The sequence below is a fragment of the Heloderma suspectum genome, chromosome 6 (assembly GCF_057233095.1).
Source record: "Heloderma suspectum isolate Gila_16-S chromosome 6, 16-S_ref, whole genome shotgun sequence".
Lineage (NCBI taxonomy): Eukaryota > Metazoa > Chordata > Lepidosauria > Squamata > Helodermatidae > Heloderma > Heloderma suspectum.
Window position 1 is genome coordinate 56,587,968 of NC_139463.1, and position 20,760 is coordinate 56,608,727.

General features: G+C 41.8%; 1 protein-coding gene across 2 annotated transcripts in view; it reads right to left on the reverse strand.

Annotated features, from left to right (window-relative positions):
• The window catches only part of FBXL20 (F-box and leucine rich repeat protein 20), a 106,530-nt gene that overhangs the window by 52,435 nt on the left and 33,335 nt on the right, over positions 1–20,760 (reverse strand). For both annotated transcript variants that reach the window (XM_084804490.1, XM_084804491.1), the window contains exon 2: positions 15,956–16,017. In XM_084804490.1, the coding sequence (XP_084660616.1) occupies positions 15,956–16,017 (62 nt within the window). The remainder of the gene's footprint in view (positions 1–15,955; positions 16,018–20,760) is intronic.

Consider the following 20,760-nt stretch of genomic DNA (forward strand, 5'->3'; position numbering starts at 1 on the left):
TTAAACATAAAATCATAAAATGTACATAAAATGTACATTTAGACTAGTGTTGCAATTTTTAGCCGATAACCTTTAGATAATTAAAAAGTTGCTCCTGATTCAGTTGGGAAGAAGATTTTGAAAAATCAACACTTTTTAAACAAATAAGTATGAACAAATACACGAGGGGCAGAGACTTTCTTAGAAAAGGCATTTCTCCCGCTCTCTCACACAGGAGGGGATCCCTCTTCAGAGATGGTGCCTGCTGTGACATATGTGTGCATCACCTAAAACAAAGAAAAAGTCCTTTTTCTTCAGAACTATTGTTTCATTGATATGAAAATTGCGTATTTAACAAATTAACTGATTAAATTACAGTGCATGCCTATTCATTCATTCATTCATTCCATTTCATTTCTATACCGCCCAATAGCCGAAGCTCTCTGGGCGGTTCACAATGAGTTCAATGGGTCTTACTCCCAAGTAAATAGGTACAGGAGTGCAGAATTAAAAAATTAAAATGGCTGTAACTGAGTGTCAGCCTTAAATGACCCAGATTTTAACTAAGAATATGTCAGTGTTGCATTTTGTTTGGCCTGGTTTGCATATTGCCTTCAGCAATGTGCTGCTACCACAATTACTCCTACAACCACTCCAAGCAACATGTATATCTTCCACCCATGTGGTTTAGGTGGACTGTGTGGGTGTGTACCAGACTGATGATGTTCAAACAATTAGGCATGTCACCAGTGAGGTACAGAACCATGTAATCCATCCTAATCATGTGGACAGAAGATTTACACATTGCCTAGAGGGAGGCAACCACAACCACGCCTCTGAAGGTAATATGTAAACCAGGCCTCATTGTTAGAAGGGACCTATCAGTGAAAGGAAAAACCTCATATAGCTTTGGATATAAATTGGAAAGGAAAAGCTCACTTAATTGATCAGTGTAACATCCAAGTGCTAGATTTTTTTTAAAATGGGGGAAGGTTCCATGCTGAACCATGGAGGCCTGCGATGAATACAAAAGTCATGAAAATACAAATCCAACTAACTTTATTTATTATGCTCCTGTAGTGTAGCAACTACACACATATTTACAAGGCTAGCAGCCATGGACGTTGTTAGAAGGGAGGCCCAGCTGGTCATGGGCCCCTGACGTTCTGAGCTGCCCCAATTGCCATCCTCTGCCTTAATACAAGCCTGCTTCTTCCCTCTGAGTTCAGTAGCCTTGCAGTTACTAAGCAGGTCTTAGGACTCACTCCCGTAGTAGACCAATAGGGAGTGTAGTGTGAGGGGAGACTACCATGTTTCCTTCCACAGCCTGCTCATTCTTTTCTCTCTCTCCCTCCCACTACTTTTCTGTTCTTGCATGCCTACTGCTGGGAGCTTGCTTGCAATGACATTTTGGAGAGGGAGAGGGAAGGCAGGAAGAGCTCCATGTGAAATACTGGTATTTCACATAACATCTGATTGTACTGTCCTAAACGGGAATCTTTGGATTTTGCAGAAGTTCAGTAGCTTCAGCATAGCAAAGGATTCAATCAGCCTCCACATAGTTCTTTCTCCCTCTCCATTTTAATTTCTCCTAAATAGCTGCAGGCCTCAAGATTATTCCAAAAGGAGGGTTAAGACTACGTGATGTCATGACCTAGGAAATGTTGGGGCTTTTAAATAAGTTTTGCAGTTTTAGAAAAACAAGAAAAAGCCCTCAGCCATATCACCTCATAAAGTTAATTTAAGTATGTGCAATCCTTACAAACCCTCCACAGCCTCCTCAATTCCTCTCAAGTGCTATCTCTCTGAAAGCAGCCACTTGGATTGGGGAATCCCCCCCCCCCATTTCCAATCACCATTCTTCTTTTCTTCTTCTCCTTCCCTCCCCTATCCTGCTCCTTCTCTTCTTTATTCCACCCAGAGCATATCTTGGGGAATTTTTAAAGAGAAGTCTCTTTAGTAGGCAAAATAATTTCTGAACAGTATTTGACTTTATACAAACAGACAATAGAGTTTGTTTTTCTCCTTCTCCTCCTTGCTCAAGTCTTTGAGAAAAGTGGGTTCACACTGTTGCAGAGGAATGAATCTGGGGCTGTTTAGTTTGTCAGTTGCCATTAATAGGAAGGGTTGTAGCTCAGTGGCAGAGCGCGTGCTTGGCATGCAGAAGGTCCAGGTTCAATCCCCAGCATCTCCAGGGAGGGCTACAAAGAATCCTGCCTGAAACCCTGGACAGCTGTTGCTGCCAGTCAGTGTCAACAATACTGGGCTAGATGAACTAAGGTTCTGACTCAATATGAGGCATCTTCCTATATTCCTATGAACACAAAGTTTTAATAAAAATAGGAGTTGTTATATTTTGAAGTGGAGGGGAGATAAAGACTGCTCACTTATACAATCCTATGTATGCCTACTCAGAAGTAAGCCCCATTATGTTTAATGAGGCTTACCCCCAGGAAAGTGTGCAAAGGATCCCAGCACAAGTTACATTTGCAGGGAGGTTTGCAGCCTGATCTTCTGCATGTTTACTCAGAAATAAGTCTTGAGTTGTGAGCACGGTACTGCAGGCTTAATACACTGGCAACCCAATCCTGTCTAATGAACTGACTACCCTTTCAGCCCAGTCCCATGCATGTTTTCTCATTTGTATTTTCTCAATCTGCATGAACTCTAGCTTCAGTGGTGAGGGAAAGGCACTTAATACATGCTCAGAGTTTCTCCATAACTTAGCCCTAGTTTTGAAAACAGACTCATTGGCTGAAGCCTGGTGAAGTCTTGGCACAAATGAAGTTATGGGGAGGAAGATGCAATGAGAGCTTGTGCATAACAGGGAGGTGGTAGAGGAGAGTTGTAGAAAACAAGACACCAGTTTTAATGAAGAGTTGCTGGAGGATGGTAGGATGAGGAGGGATCGCTGTATGGAGGGGAATGGAATTGGTAGGGGGAGAATATAAGTGCTCAGTGGTGAAAGAAAAGCATTCTGTATATGTTCAGAGGCACTCTATATTTAAGAACGTAAGAGCTGTGCTGCATCAGGCATAGGTCGATCTAGTCCAGCATTCTGTTCACACAGTGGCCAACCAGCTGCCCATGGGAAATCCACAAGCAGGACATGATCACAAAAACACCCTCCCACCCATGTTCCTCTGCTGCTAATATTGGTGAAATGAAAGTATTTCTAAATTTGAATGTATGTATTCCAATAGAGAGAGGGAGAGGTTGGTGTAAAGCAGCGAAACAACAAGGAGGTTCTGGATCCACTGTGGATACAGTCACGCTTAATGTAAAATATGTAAGAAAGATAGAAGACTAACAACAGAACATAAGAAGAGCCCTGCTGGATCAGACCAAGGGTCCATCTAGTCCAACATTCTGTTCACACAGTGGCTAACCACCTGTTGACCAGGAACCCACTTGCAGAACACGAGTGCAACAGCATTCTCCCGCCCATATTTCCCAGCAACTGGTGTACATAGGCTTACTGCCTCTAGTACTGGAAGTAGCGCATAGCCATCAAGCCTGGTAGCCACTGATAGCCTTCTCCTCCAGGAATTTGTCCAACCTCCTTTTAAAGCCATCGAAATTGGTGGCTATTGCTATATCTCATGGGAGAAAATTTCATAGTTTAACTATGCACTGTATGAGGAAGTCCTTCCTTTTACCTGTCCTGAATCTCCCACCAACCAGCTTCACGGGATGACCTCGGGTTCTAGTATTATGTGAAAGGGAAAAAAATGTCTCTCGAGCCACATTCTCCACACCAAGCATAATTCCGTACACCTCTATCATGTCTCCCCTTACCCTCCTTTTTACCAAGCTAAATAATCCCAGCTGTTGTAACCTTCCCTCATAGGGGAGATGCTCCAGCCCCTTGATCATTTTAGTTGCCCCTTTCTGCACTTTTGCCAGCTCTACAATGTTATTTTAGGTGTGGTAACCAGAACTGTACTCAGTATTCCATGTGTGGTCGCACCATAGATTCATGGAAGGGTAGTATGACATCAGCAGTTTTATTCTCAATCCCTTTTCTAATTATGCCTAACAATGGAGTTTGCCTTTTTTACAGTGGCCACACACGGGGTTTATATTTCCGAGCTGTCCACCACAACCCCAAGATCTCTTTTTTGGTCAGTCACCGCTAGCTCAGATCCTGTCAGGATATACTTAAAGTTGGGATTTTTTGCCCCAACGTGCATCACTTTACATTTGTTTACAATGAACTGCATTTGCCATTTGGATGCCCATTCTCCCAGTTTGGAGAGATCCTTTTGGAGCTCCTCACAATGCCTTTTTGTTTTAACCACCTTGAATAATTTGGTGTCATCCGGCAAACTTGGCCACTTCACTGCTCACTCCTACTTGCAGAGTATTCAAAAAAAAAAAATTTTTTTTAAGCTAAATGTTCCGCCTTCTACCCTTATCAGTAGCTGTGCTGTTAAATGGATATCAGGACTGGCAGTTTGGAATGCCTGGAGATGAAAGTTCCTTAGGAGAAAAAAACAGAGATATGAGTGGGATAATGCCTACGAATTGTCCTCGGGATTAAGGCCATTGGGACAAAGAGTTCTCAGTCTGTAGATCCAGAAATTGTCCTTTTTGTCAGGTATGCCATTGTCTCTTGTTTGTTCTATTGGAAGCAACTGTAAATCTGAGAGACTATGTGAAGGTGAGTTAAAATGTCTTGCAGGCTGCTTCAGTTTTTTGGTAAGAATCGCAGATTTGTGGTTATAGAATCTTGTTCTTAGGTCCGTTGTAGTTTTCCCTACATATTACATATAACATTCATTTTTTTTTACATTCAATTAAATAAACTACATTATAGAAGTGCATGTTAGTGACTGCCTAATGCAATAAATTTTGTTAGTAACTGCTCCTTAAAGAAGTGGTTTCTTGGAGATAACTGCACATAATGCAACACCTTGATTTATAATGGTATGATCCTGGGTTGCAAGTATCTTGTTTAAGTGCAGCTTTAACTAACAATTTAGTTAAACAACAATTGGGACATAGTTGGAACCTGGGGGTATGCTGCTAAAATGCGGTTTTAAAATGCTGTGTTAATGTTTTAATATAATTTTAATTGTATTGTTGTTTAATTTATATTTTAACTTTTGTATATTTTCATATGTTTTAACTGTATATGTTTTAATTTTTGTAAGCCACCTTGTGTCCCAGTACTGGGAAAAAGGCAGGGAATAATAATAATAATAATAATAATATTATATATAATAAATATACATATTTTTATATATATATATATATATATATATATATATATACATATTATATATTAATATAATATAATATATATATATTAATACATATATTATTAAATATAATAATAATAATAATTTATGCAGTTTGGGTAGTTTTCTGAATGGGATGCATCATGGAGAATTAATGACTTCCATTAAACGAGCAAAATAGGATATAATAGGCTAACTATAATAATCTTGTGGTAATTAAGGGCAGCAAGATGGTTGTCCACAATAAATGGAACGCAATTTTCTTTTGAACAGCCTTTGCATCACAAAGAAGGGTATCCCCGGATAATACTGATGTTTGATTGATGTTGTAGTCAGTGATGTGACTAGGATATCCACATGGTTGGAAACATTCTTTAAGTATGTTACATCTTCTTGAGAAGTTTTCTTTGTTATTACAAATGCATTTTATCCTAAGAGCTAAACTATATATAATGTCCTTCTTTAGATGGTTCGGATGACATGACTGGAAATTAAGGTACAAGTGGGGATGGGCAGGTTTACAATACAAGTCTGACAATCTGATGGTTTTCAGTGGTTAAGGAAGCAATCCTATGGCCGCTAGACAGCAGCTAGATGGCCATAGGATATGCTGTTTTCCAGGAACCGACCTCGGAGCCTGCACTCTGAGGTCTGTTCCCAGAAAACCGACCTTCCCCCACTTCAGCGCTGCCTTGGAGGCAGCGTAGAACAGCCCCATCCTCCACGCTCACAAGAGGAGCGTGGAGTGTCCAGAAAGGGGTGTGGCTGGGGGCGTTCCGGGGCATGGAGAGTGTAGCTGCCTGTACGACACATCCTATGTGTTGTACAGCAGCCTCCCTCCCTACTCCGTGCTCCCACAGCTAGACAGCCGCAATCAGCTGTCTAGCCAAAAAAGCAAGGCAGGAGAAGCATGGAGGGAACGATCCCCTCCATGCTTCTCCTGCCCTGCTTTGGATAGGCAGTTGCCTCTGAGTTCGGAGGCGGACACCTATCTAGATAGGATTGCGCCCTAAGAGGACATTCAGGAAAGGTAATTTTGGGTGTAAAAAAATGGATGTCATGTGCAATATGTAGGGAAAACTACAATGGACCTAAGAACAAGATTCCGTAACCACAAATCTATCTTTCACAGATTTCTTTTCTATCTGTCAGCTCTCTCTCTCAAAATTAGCAACGTGCTTTGCATTTAGACCAAGTCTGAAGCCCAATCAGAATTGGGCAGTCGTATGTCTGAAAATAACGTATTCCGCTTTAGTTTTTTACCACCGTCTCCCATCACTGTGCTTTGTGGAAGGGCAAGGATGGGATCATGAGATGGCCATTCCTCCAATGCCAACACACTTGACTATGAAAAAGCCTTAAATTGGATTTCAAGCATCATAATTTCCTAGCCCCTGCTCCTATCCTTCTGAAACTTGGCAGGTTTCTTGCCTGGGAGACACCTCTAACGACCTGAGTATTTTCATAGAAATTTACCCCCAAACAATTGTGTGTGTGTGTGTGTGTGTGTGTGTGCACGCGCACGTGCAAAAGGAAAGCAAATAATTCCCTCCCCCAAATTGGAGAACTTCCCTTCCACATGAACTGCTGCACCTATCCTTCTGAACCTTTGCTAGTTTCTTACTTAGGGACACCTCTATGCTGTCTGTAATTTTCAGGATGGTCCACAAGGAACATAGGGAGAGAAGTATGTCCTCTTTTGGAGACCCTTCAAATGTCAATGCTACCCTTGCATAAAACCCCCTGTGGCTATCATTCTGCAGTTTGTCAGACATGATCTTTGATCGGGCAACGAATCCTGAAATTTTCATCCAATTCTTCCAAGGATTAAAAATGTTACTGGCTGGTCCCTTTAAAAGAAAATCAAAATATAAAGGTACGTAGCATAAAAAACCCTGCACCCATTTTTCTGACATTGGGCAGGTGTAATTCCCTCCTAAGGAGCTACTATGTAATCCTACAATTATCATTCAATTCTGACCAAAAAAAAAAAGTTACTTTTTTTATTTCCGATGATAGTCAACAGGAAGCATAGACTCACTTCTCCAAACCTTGACTCAGGTTTGTCAGTGAGCTGAAGTGGACCAACTCCAAATTGGCCAGAGGAGAAGCAGGATATTTTCCAAAATGCTGAATCAGCGTCTGAGTTGAAGTAGCAGCCAGGGTGGGGGGAGATCAGTGCACATTTCGTATGTATGTATGCATGTATGCACATACACACATATATATATATATGAGATGTGCACTGATACCCCATGGGTTCTGGATGGCTTGAAGCTAGTGTCCAGTATAGGGGAGCTGGAACCTACATAACATGATGGGATGGGCACCAGGAATCACTGTCCAGATCCAGGTTCTGGCCCACCTTTAATGGACTGGCAACCCAGATACTCAATAAAGGTGTGCTGGGAAGCAACTAGGATCCAGATGTGTTGCTGGTGCCATGACTCAAACTTTATGATCCCTACCAGTGCCTTCCACAATTGTGAAGCTGCCATCTGTATTAAGTGTGTGAAAGACAGAAAGAAGGGAACATTCAGAACAGTGCTGGCATGGTACTCCTTTCCCCTATTTTCCTTCCTTGTGTCCCCTTCTCGGGCTTCCAGCACATGATAAAGTGGTGTCAGGCACAATGCAGGAATCCCAATGCAAAGTAATCATGATTAGAAGCCACCCATTGTCGATGCTACTGCAACTGAATGGGAGAAAAATAATGCTTTTCACTCGACACCCCCATACATGAGATGTCAAGATATACTTTGGAATGAAGAAATGAGGGAACAAGAACTTACACATCAGTGCTGTAAGAAAACACACCAGTCTTTGTCTTGCAGAAACTGATGCCCATTTACAAGAGAAACCCCTTGATAAGGCTCCCTTTCAAACGCTGCCCTGCTAATCTGCATTAATGAATTTTCACAGTACATACCACAGAAAGTGTCCAGTCCTCAAAACTATTACTTTCAAACTTTTAAGTTTTTATAAACTCAGTTCTCCTTATTTTTTCTCAAAAGCAGAGTTTGTTAGAACCCTTGAATGCACAATTCAGTTTGTCAGGAAGATTTCTAGAAGAGTAGTTATGTTAATTTGCTGCTGCAAAAGATAAAAGACTGCTGCGATACCTCCAAAACCAACCAGTTTATTGTGGCATGCACTTTCATAAGTTACCGCCTGCTTTAAGATGTTTTCTTCAAATGTAAAGAGGTCTCTAGGCCAGTCTGCACTTTACCTTCACGAGAGGTACCTTTTTACAGCAAGTCTCTGCTGTAGCACTAACGGTGTAGCATGCCACATGATTCTATGAGACCTATTGTGTTGTAGAGTACTGGACTTGGACCAGGGAGATCTGGGTTCAAATCCCTGCTCTCAGTCTTATCCTTACAGATTTGTGAGGATAAATGTGTATTGATTATTTTTAAGAGGAGTCTATAAAGAACAATTAATAGAGCTTGAATGTAAAAAGAGCCATACTGGATCAGACCAAAAGTCCATCTAGTCCAGCCTTCTGTTCACACAGTGGCCAACCAGCTACCTGTGGGGAAACCCACAGGTAGGACATGAGTGCAATAGCCCCCTCCTCCTCATGTTCTCCAGCAACTGGAGATAGAGCCTTCTCAGTAATGGCCCACAGTTTGTCAAACTCTGTTCCAACTGCTGTCCACCAGGCTCCATCATCACAGGCCTTTAAGTAGGCCCTAAAGGTTTACCTTTTCACCTTAGCCTAATGGAACTAATTTATTGGATGCCATTGTATAGATGGTGCTAATTGTTTTTAATTGGTAAAATGTTGATATTTTATTCTTATTTTATTGTGTTTTATGGTTTTAATTTTGCACACCCCCTTGGGAACAAAGGAAGCATATACATTTAAATACAGACATACCGGTATCTCTGTAATTCTAATTTTAAAGAACCTTAGTAAACACTTTTTGGGAGTTTTCTAAGGTACATTAGGAAAATAAATACAAAATTTTATTTTATTCATTTATTTTATTTATTTACAATATTTATATACTGCTCCACATCAAAGACTTTGTAGTGGTGAACAACGGATAAAATAATAAAACACGATATTATAACAATTAAATCATTTCAAAAGAAACAGATTCCAACCATGGCTGGTCACTCAAGGAAGGCTTCTTGAAATAACAATGTCTTCAGGAGGCGCCAAAAGCAACACAACGTTGGCGCCTGCCTGACTGCCAAAGGGAGGGAGTTCCACAGGAAGGGGGCCACCACACTGAAGGCTCTTTTCCTGGTGGACTCCAGCTGGTCCATGGGTCCATGTGAAACCACCAGGGACATGCCCTTTGATGATCTCAGTGACCGGGCAGATTGGTAAAGAAGAAGGCACTTTCTCAGGTATCCTGGTCCCAAGTTGTTTAGGGCTTTATACACTAATATTAATACCTTAAACCTGGCCCAGTAGTGAATAAACAGCCAGTGCAGTTCCCTCAGCAAAGGAGTTACATGCTGAAAAGGGGCAGCTCCTGACAACAGCCGAGCTGCTACATTCTGCACTAGCTCCAGCTTCTGGACCAGCCTGATCACACACCTGGGCAGATGACTTCAGCCAGGCCTCCGCGAGCTAAAGGATACCAGGGGCAGGCTCCTCACATCATCTAGCCCCCGGCTGAAGCACCCTTACTGAGATGCCAGCTGACAAGCGCTCCTCCAGGCAGTGCCCCAGCCTGTGCAGTTTCACCTGCCCTGTGATTTCTCCCAGATCAGGTGAAGCATTTAGCATGCTGCCCCCACTCCCAACTGGGAAGGGGAGTGGTGCATGAAGGGTAATCACCACTGTTATCACTGACTGGAGATAACAGTGAGGATTCCTCTCCCTACTAGCCTTCAGGTGTGGGGCTAGGGGGACAGGAGGGGCCTTGCCTGAGGTCCTACAGGCTGGAATTTCCCCATCTCTGGCCTAACATCTGTTTTTGTATGTTAATGTAGCACGGAAGCTGGAAAAAATCCTAGGAACCAGCATCAACATTTTAGGAGGCAGAATCAAATATTTAAGCACTAGACTTGAGGCAAATTTTTGTAATAGTCAATCAATAAGAAGCAAGCAGGCTTTACTTATTGACTATTCTGCTATAAGGTAGAGAGAAAGGCCACCCCAGGTGATGCTATCTACCGGCCAGTATGTGATGGCACATGGAGAGATGTAAACAGTGGTGTCCCCCAAGGATTTGCATTGGGACCAGTGCTTTTTAACTTGTTCATAAATGATCTGGACTTAGGAGTGGACAAGTTTGCTGATGACACCAAATTATTTAGTGCAATTAAAACAAAAAAGGGATTGTGAAGAGCTCCAAAGCAAGTGTAAGATTATGTGTGTCAGAGCAAAAAATCCTAACTTCATATATAAGTTGATGGGGTCTTAGCTGGCAATGCCTGGCCAAGAAAAAGATAACTGTGGCTGCTATGAAAAAGGTAAAATTCTATGTTGGGCATCATTAGGAAAGGAATTGAAAATTGGAATACTATGTACAGTTCTGGTCACCTCAAAAAGGGTATTGCAGAGCTGGAAAATGTGAGAAAAGGGCAAACAAAATAACCAATGGGCTGGATCAACTCCCCTATGAGAAAAGGTTACAATATCTGGGCTTTTTAGCTTAGAAAAAAGGCTAGTGAGGGGGAGGGGGGACCGGACAGAAGAGTATAAAATCATGCATGTTGTGGACAAAGTGGATACTCTCATAATACTAGAACCTGGGGTCATCCAATGAAGCTGAATGGTGGGAGATTAAGGACAGATATTCCTTCACATAGTGCCTAGTTAAATAATGGAAGGCCACCAACTTGGATGGTTTTAAAAGGGGTTTAGGCAAAATCATGGAGGATGAGATGGCTACTATCATGATGGCTACATATTAGCTCCAGTACTGGAGGCAGTGTGCCTTTACATACCAGTTGCTGAGAAACATGAGCAGGAGGGTGCTTTTGCACTCACGTCCTGCTTGTGGGCTTCCCAGAGGCAGCTGGTCAGCCACTGTGTGAATAGAATGCTGGACTAAACAGGCTTTGGGGCCTAATCCAGCACAGCTTTTCTTATGCTGAAAACATTCAGAATTGGCTATTTAACTCCATAATGTGAAACAACCTTTTACTGATCCACTATGTCTGTAACACAAACTAACGAGATGAGCAAGTTTATTTTACCACCTCATCTGTTCTCAGATTTCACTTGTAACACAAGTGTCCGCCACTTACACTGAAGGAGGTGATTGCTGCTGCTCGCTAATATACACCCTAAAGAAATTGCTGGTGTTTAATCAAGAAAGGAGAAGGTAAAACTGGTATAACCTGCAGCCCTGAAGGAAGATTAGACAGGTTAGAGTCACAAAATGATAGGCAGAAATGACAACCTTGAGTTTTAGGCAGCAGAAATGAGCCTCAAATGTTTCAAGCCCTGATCTCAGTTTTCATTACTAATAAAGGAAAGAAACAAGTTCACTATAGCTTTCACAGTCTAATTCCATAAATCAAGATTTGAGAGACTGGCTCAACTTCTTCCATCATATTTAGTTTATATTTTCTGAATAAGAATATTGTAGGATCAAGGAAAACATTCACCAAGTGGAGCCATGAAAATGAAATGAATCTATGTTAATGTAATAGTCCTAGAATATTCACATTCACCACAATGCTACAGCTTACTTTTTTCCAGTTATCAACTTTAAAGTAAATATAGTCTATCACACCTCTATTTGCACTAGCACAAGCTAATACAAAATAGTATTCACCTTTACTAATTTTTTTTTTGTTCTTTAGTTTACACTATGCTTATTCTTAATTCCTGATCTCATTTGTGCAACAACTTCAAGCTACCTCATTTGCACAGCAGAACTGACATATTTAATGGTGATTCCAAGTAGGGATAATTCAATTTTTGTGAATTCCAATAGGAATTGACCTGATCCATATGCTGTTCATGCTAATGTACAGATCAGAACTTAAGTTATCCACCAACTTCCATACTACCTGAATGTTTCAATTATGTTCTCAACTCAAAAAATGTATCAAAATGTGTTGGAAAATGCATATTTTGAGAGAAAATATGTATTTATATGTAAATTTTTTTATGAAGATTAAAAAAAGAAATTTGCAGATTAATGTAGAAACTGAACAGAACGCACCCAAAAGTGACATGGACCAGAAACTCATTTGTCTACCTCTACTTCCAACAGTATAGCAGTGATCAAATTCTAGCTTGAATGCAACTTAATTAAATTAACCATCAAATCTAATATGACTGTAGAACCAAAATATGGGGTATAAATATTTAAATAAAACAAATATATAACACTTTACCATCTATCTCTCATTCATCCTCAAATCAACCCTACAAAGTAGGCCATCATTATTCCCATTTTTACAGGTGAGGAACTGAGGCTGAGAAAGAGAGAGCACCAACTTGCCCAAGGCCAACCAATGATGCTGTGGCCAAGATTAAATCTGAACCATGTTCAAGTCAGATTCTCACTCAACTACCCAGTACCAGCTACAAACCTCACAATGCTATCCTAAGCATGTTCACTCAGAAATAAGCCCCACTGTGCTCATGAGGATTGGAAATGTCCTATCTTAAAAAGAAAATAAAAGAAAAACTCAAGAGGTTTTGTGGGGTTAACTCTTAGGAAAGTGTGCACAGGAATGCAGCCTTAGCTTCTAATTCTGACTGTATAAAACTAACTCCCTAGTTCTCAGGCAGTATGTCTTAATGGGGGATGATAATTTACTGCACTGTTGTAATCACCAAGTTTGGTTTCTAGAAAAGCCACCAGGTTCCTCAAAACCTCTCAGTTCTTTTTCCTTTCAAAAGACGGGGCATTTTCAATGTCCATGGATAGATATAAATATTATCTTTGAATGATCAAAGAATAATGCTGATGTTTGTGAGATAGGAAGTGATTTGGAATGGCTACTCGTGGTGGTAGGAATCCCAGTCTCGATTCTTTTCTTTTTGCTTAAGAATAAATTGCTTCCTCTCCTATTATAAAGTTATGAATTTGCCTGTAGCTACTGACCTGGTTTGCACGACATTAAGCCCACTGTGGCTTAATTTATTCGTGGGGGCTACTGGGTTGTGCTGGGTGCCCATGATTTTTCCATGATGCTTGTGGGTGCCGTACTTGCCATGGTTTCTCAAATTGTGTGAAACCATGGCTTGTTTTAGGGTTATTTGAGGGTTGTCTAACCCTCAAACAACCCGATGCCTGGGTTCATGCAACACAAGCCACAGCAAGGTGGGTGCCCATGGTGCCATACAAAAATGGTGGGCGCCGGGCACAACACAACAGTCCCCACAAGTAAATTAAACCATGGTGGGCTATCGTGTCATGTGAACCAGATCACTGTGAATGTGCCTATCACTGGACCACTACTGGATGGTCAGGGTCATTACAAGATAATGTTAACGTGGCTGGAAATCTATCTCCCTCTACTTTTGGAAGCTAGGGGGAAGAGCATAAAAATGTCTGGAACAAATTTCAGTTTGGCCACACAAAGAGATGAGAATTTTGAGCTATGAGTTGGCTGAAGGTGCAGCACGGTGGCTACAGTTGCTCCCTTTTGGAATTTGGAACAGGATTAACTCTTGTGCTGTGTTGTTTGTAGGAGTCTACTTGTTTCCAGCAAGCTCTCCTTGTACATTTATAAACAAACGGATTACAAGGACGTCATAAATTTCCAGTGCTCTTTCATCCAAAGGAAACCAAGCCACATAGTCCTATCCTTGAAGCTGTCGCTTCAAGTAGTGGTGGTGATGCACAGAAATATTTTGCTAATAGTCTAGGAAAAATACAATTTGATGAGAGCAAAATGATAACAGAAGTCTTTGAAAGTGTTTTCCACTCAGAAATTATTGCTGATTAACATAATCAGCCAAAATGGAAGCACAGGAATACCCTCAAATTTACATTTCAAAATGGCAGCTGTGTCTAATCTGCAGGTAAGTGTAATTTCTCCTTAAACTTTTCTTTTTCAGATTTGTAATGTCCCAGTGGGTAGTAATTAATTGTAAAGGAAGGTCTAAAAATATGCAGGTCCAGGGACATGGTATTGCATTTATTATACATAATCATATTATCAATAATAATAATAATAATAATAATAATAATAATAATAATAATAGAGGATGTGTGTGTCTATCAGCACGATAGCAACAAGACTGTGAAACGTAGATATCTGAAACTTGGCATGCATACTAAGGGAATCATAGGGATGTGCACCTGAAGGTTCTTTGGTTTTTAAAATGCATTAATTAATTCTAATTAATTTTAATGTGTCCAAATGTTTGAAGCCTGCAATTACACCTTTAAACACTAGGTGGCAAATTTCCCTAACCAGCTCATAGTTTTCTTCCTGATAGGGTTTGAAGCTAGAGAGATTAGTAGGCCAAGAGACAAGAGTTATATGGCTTCTCCCTCCCCTGGTATTGTGGAGCACTGCCCCCCCCCCCGGGCAAATGAAGTGGACAGGCCCCACCCTCAGCGGACTACAGAAGTACACCATGGCAGGAGCTATGCCTAGGGGTGCCAGTGGGCATGGCTTCACTCAGACGGGGTGGGCACAATGTGTCCAACTCTGACAGCTGTGTAAGTTTGCTTGAGGCCTTTGCTGTATCAAACTAAGGGCTATTCCAACCTGTACGAAGCTGGGTATCTTCACTAGTAAATAATAAACAAATACAACTAAGTTAAATAATGAAACTTCTTCCAGGCAAAGCAGTTCCAATGAACCTATTCATCACAATCACTGTCTTCATATTCATGTCACTTCTACTGATGTGGCAGTTACTAAAGTCAGTTGAACAAGGCAAGCCATCCCCAGCGCAACACCGAACACCCTGTTAAGCAGTTATACCTAATCATTTTCACAAGTCATTCAGTAACTGGAGCATGTTCAGTGCTTTTTTCCATATCTTTCTTAGACTAGAAGTGCATAATGCATTATGGGTAGCCTGATGTCTAACTTTTTTTCTGCTGATGCTCAAAGCATTACAATCCACAAAACTAACCCAACAGAGCAAAAGATTTGGGAAGTATTTGCATAGTCCTACACTATTTTCAGAATTTGTGGCATTTACCTCTCCACATTGCAGGATTGTTGTTTTTTAAAATGTGTCTACTTGTTGCATTAATATCCTGCCTTTCGTCCATTGGCCGGGTTTGCACAACATGATAGCCCACCGTGGCTTAATTTACCTGCAGGGGGATTGTGCCAGGTGCCATTTCTGCATGGTGCCCACAGACACCGGGCTTACTGTGGCTTGTCATGTTTTGCAAACCCTGGAAGTGGGGGTTGTTTGAGGGGTTGTCTAACCCTCAAATGATCCCCACCACCTGGGTTCAAATGACACAGCAAGCTGGGTGCCTATGGGCACCATGCAAAAATGGCGCACGCAGGCACACGGCACAACACGACAGCCCTTGTGGGTAAATTAAGCCACAGTGGCTTAACCAAGTCCAAGTCATACGAACCAAGGTGGCGTATGTGATCCAACTCCTCTCTATTTTATCCTCACAAAAACCCTGTGAGACATCAGTTACTGGCCCAAAGTCATCCAGTGATCTTCATGGCCGAGTGGAGACTAGAACCCAGTTCTCTCAAGTCCCAGTCCAACACTCTAACCACTACACCATACTAGCAGTCAACCATGGTCCCTGCTCACTCAGTTATTACCAAAACTCCTGTTCTAGCCTTGAGCAAACTAGAAGGGAGCTTACCGAAGCAGCAGCTCTTTGGGAAGCTTTTTGTTGATCACAGCTTCATCGTTGTTTGAGAACATCTGCAAGGGAAAAAGACGACACGCACATTTAGCTTTTTGCATTTTCATTATGGATCATTCACTCTTACAGACACAGGTGAGCATGGCATTTCCATGGGGAAAAGCTATTTGTGAGGCTATCTGAATGGGTATTGTGCCTTACATGTTGATTTTAAAAGTCTGATTTTGAAATACGTTGCAATCCACATTGAACTTTTGGAGTTGTGCAGATGTCTAAGTTAACTAGTCTGAATTTTATCATATTTATTTTGGGGTCTTTGTAACAGGCACCAGGATCAGAAAACACCCCCCCCCCCGAACTCAATGTTTTTACTGTCTTCTGTCAGAACATATGGATCTGCCACAACTAGACACAGGCTGAGGAGATGAAACATGAGACCAAGTAATATTTCCTTTCTATTAGATCAGCTGAATGTTTTCTGCTTTCCTTAAGGATATAAGTATCCCTCACATGAGATTGACTCATGATCCTAAAGCATTTTTGCTTTCCCAGACAGTGTGGAGCTTGAATCACTTGCTTGAGGCATCTTGAAAACTTTGCTCTGTGAGCATCTTGGTACTCATTTGTTCCTGATCTCTACTCATGGCACACTCTCTTTATGAGGGAGGTGCCTCATACTTTGAGAAAGAGAGTTGTACTTCTAGACAGAAGGAGACATTTAAATATTGTCACATTGCAGGTTCATCTAGCATCTAATGTTAACCCTAACGTCATCTCTAGAACTGATGTATTCAGGATTTCTAACACAGATCTTTCAGGGCCCAACTTTATCCAAGAGTATGACTTTAATGCATATGACGTAGGAATTATGCCAAATCTAAGCATGCCTGGGTCTGGTCAGTGCCTGCATAGGGACCTTAGACATACCACCTTGAATTCCAACATAAAAGAAAGGTGGGATATAAACAGAACATTCATCCATCTAGCTCAGTATTGTCTACACCAGCCTTCCCCAACTAGTGCCTTCCAGATGTGTTGGACTACATCTCCCATCATGCTGGGCATTGTAGTCCAACATATCTGGAGGATGCCAGGTTGGTGAAGGCTGGTCTACACTGAATGGCAGCAACTCTCTTGGGTTTCCTGAGTCCTTCCCTGCCCTACCTGTAGATGCTGGAGACTGAACCCTGGGACCTTCTGTGTGCAAAGCATGTGCTCTACCACTGAATTAAAGCCCTTTTCTGTATGTAATAAAATATAAATAAAATGTAATAAATAAATAAGACAAACTACTAGAGACCTCTTAACTAAACTCAGCTATAAACTTCTAATATAAATCAACAAAATATGAGAGCTAAACAAAAATACCTTGCAATGATCTATGTACAACAAATGTCAATTATAAGCCAGGTTATCTTACAATATAATATACATGATGGTAAGTTTGGGGTCACGAAGAGTCGGACACGACTGAACGACTGAACAACAACAACAAAGTTTATAAGGATCTGTATTTAAAAAACTGAATGTATATATACTTGATAGGTCTTCCTCAGCAGTACAATGAACAACACATACTCACAGGATCTAGAACTCAAATACCTAAGGGATAATATGAGAACACTGAAAAAAAGTTGAAGAAAGTTGTTGCATTTGGCACATCCAGTAAATCACTTTCAGAGGATTCTTGGTGCTGGTCATTATTGTTTCATAGTGTCAGGGTTGGATCAGAGCCCAGAGAGCCCCAAAGTAGTTCTGATTCTGAGGAAGAGATAGAAACCATGGGAGAGGAACCTGCGTGCTGTTCAGAGGCGCAGCCGGGGGAACAGCCCCTCCCGGTACACATTCCTGAGAGTGATAGTGACCCTGGCAGGGAGAGGGAGGCGCAACAGCAGTTTCTGGACGCTAGGCACCGGCACAGCGTCAAGCGGGAGATGGCAGGCGCTGAGAGGAGGCGCTCAGCCCACTTGGCGCGACGGCAACAGTAGCGCCCCAATGCCCCATGGGAAAGGGGTGGACTCTCTCCTCCTACCCCTTAACTTCAGAGGTTTCCCACCTGACCCTCCAAACGGAGATCAACTGATTTCTAAGGCTAGAACCCCGAGTAGGCAGCTCTCTTAAGTCTCACTCCTAGGAGCAAGCAATTAGCATCTGCAATTAGCATCTGTAAGCCTCATTAGGTTGAATGGAAATAAAGCCTTGGAAAAGAGCCCTATTGTCTGCGTGTTGATTCAGGCTACCTGAGGATTTCAGAAGGCAGCAGGGGCACCCTCCTGACACATAGGTTTTCATTTTACCCCTCCATCCTCATTGCCCTGGTGGCAATATATAGCCTTTCTAATATATTATTTGCGAATGCACTCTCAAATGATGACACCAAAGAGCTGAAAACAAAGATGGGGAAATATGAATTACATGAGTCTCATTTTTTATGTCTGTTACAGTTCATCAACAAAAGATGGATGATCAAAAAGACTGTTGCAGGAGAAGTTAGCAACTGCAATATAATTTGTGTAGCCAGAATGCCATCAGCTTTTCAATGTTATAGTTTGAGAGTGTATTTGCAAACAATCAAGTGGAAAGGAGGTCTGCACATTGCCACCAGATGAATGTGGTTGGAAGCATTAACACTGACTGGGTTTGGACGACATGATAACCCCCAATGAGTTAAATAAGCCACAGTGGCTTATTTAACCCACCATGGGTTGTTGTGTTGTCTGTCGAGAATTTTTTAATCCATGACTTATTTGCCTAAAATAACCCACTCTGATAACCCACGTTCTGCAGTAAGGGTTATTTAGCCCACTGCGGGTTATTGCGTTGTCTGGCGCTCTCCGTGGCTTATTCCAGCCGCCTACAGAGTCAGCTGGCAAGAGCAGCCAAAACTGCCGTGGCCACTCTGCTCCAGCCTGCAGAGCCCCTTTTTCCGAGATCTGACAAGCAGCCCAGGGACAACTGCAGCCAAACAAGCACAGCCTTCCCTGATACCACGGCTAGCTACAAATGACAGCTTTCCCCATGTACAATGACAGCCTCACGCTACCCTGCTACCCCACTACAATGAAGTTACACAATGACAGGCTTCCCTGATCACTACTTTGAAACTGCGCAACTTGGGAAATAGGGGAAAAGGGGAAGAACTGCGCACTTTTCCAGGAAGAAGCTAAATTGCACAATTATCCACTACAGTATTTGGAGGCTTCCCATGAGGGCACCCCACCTGTGCAATTTCGCCCCATTCCAGCAAACTGTCAGGGAGTTATAGCTCCTACCCCCTTTTTCCTTCTCTGGTCACTTTTCTGAGAAGCAAAATGGCCATGGGGGTGGGGAATGCACAATTTCACTTTTGTGCAATTTTAGCGCTTTAGAAGTGGCTCTGCCAGTAGTGTGTGTGTGTGAAATATGCAACTCCACTGTATTGCTAAAGCACTATAGCAATTTTGGGACAATAAAGGCTTTATGCCAGGGCTTTTGCACAATTTTGCTGTAGTGCTATAGCAAACAGAAGTGGATCTGCCAGCAATATTTGGGGAGTGGGGTAAAATGCGCAACTCCCCTTGTCATTGATTTTGAAGACAATAAAGGCACCTGTGCCAGCAAGGGTTATGGAGGGAAATGCACAATTGAGGGTTTTGTCCCAATCCTGCAAACCCCCAAGGGTTTATTTGTGCTACCCCCTTTTTGTTGTACCTGGGATTTTCCCTCCTCTGGGGTAATTGCACAGAGTTTTTATGGTGCATCAGGTGCCTCCTGACTAGGAGAGGCTGCGTGTGAAGTTTGGTCCCATTTCTGCTACCTTCCAAGGTTTTCTAGACACCACTCCCTTTCTGGTGCACTCAGGATTTTTGCTCCTCTGGGGTAATTGCGCAGGGTTTTGTTGCTGGATTGGGTGCCTCCCAACTAGGAGAGGTTGTGTATAAAGTGTTGTCCTGATCCTGCAAACCCCCAAGGTTTTATAGCCCCTACCCCCTTTTTGGTGCACTTGGGATTTTTGTTCCTTGGCAAGTAGTCACGTGGGTTTTTGATGTTGGATCAGGTGCCTCCTGACTTCAAACTTCCAGCACTTTAGAGGTGAAACAGCGCCACTGCTCGGGCGGGAGGACTGCAGCAGTACAGGGGGTGGGGTGAGTCAAGTCACACACAGTAGCTTAATAAGTTACTCACAGTAATGTATTAGCACAGTAGTGTGGAGGGCTATTGTGGGCTGTTTCAAAAATAAGCTACTGTGTGTAGCTTATTAACCTGTCATAGGTTATTTTGATGTCCAAAAGCAGCCATTGTGTCAAAGAGTTTATCCACAGTGAGGAAACTGCGGCCTCCAAATGATGTTGGACTACTTCTCCCATCAACACTAACCATTGGCAGTTCTGGCAGGAGTTGTAGTTCAATAACTTTGGGAGGGCCACAGATTCTCCATCCTGGTTTAGTTATTCCAATTAGTTCTATAAAATATTGATCTAAACTCAATGGGGTATTATGAAATCACAGTGAGATTTCATTTCTTATGAGTTTATATAACCCTCCACCAAAAAAATGCATATAGATGTAAAACTTTTTTTTTCTGGGAAACATTTTAATTTCGAGTACACTTCATATGTCAAATGGGTGGGGAAAAGGTGCTCTAAAAATGTGATTCAGGCAAGCAATACCACAAATCACTACATGAAAAAAATTAGCACTCAAGTGTTTTTCAAAGCAAAATTTCACTTCGTTTTGACCATAGTTCATCTTGCTTGGTATGTAAATTCAAGCAGCATAAACTGATTTGAAGGTTGAGATGTACTCTTTCAGATTTTTAAAAT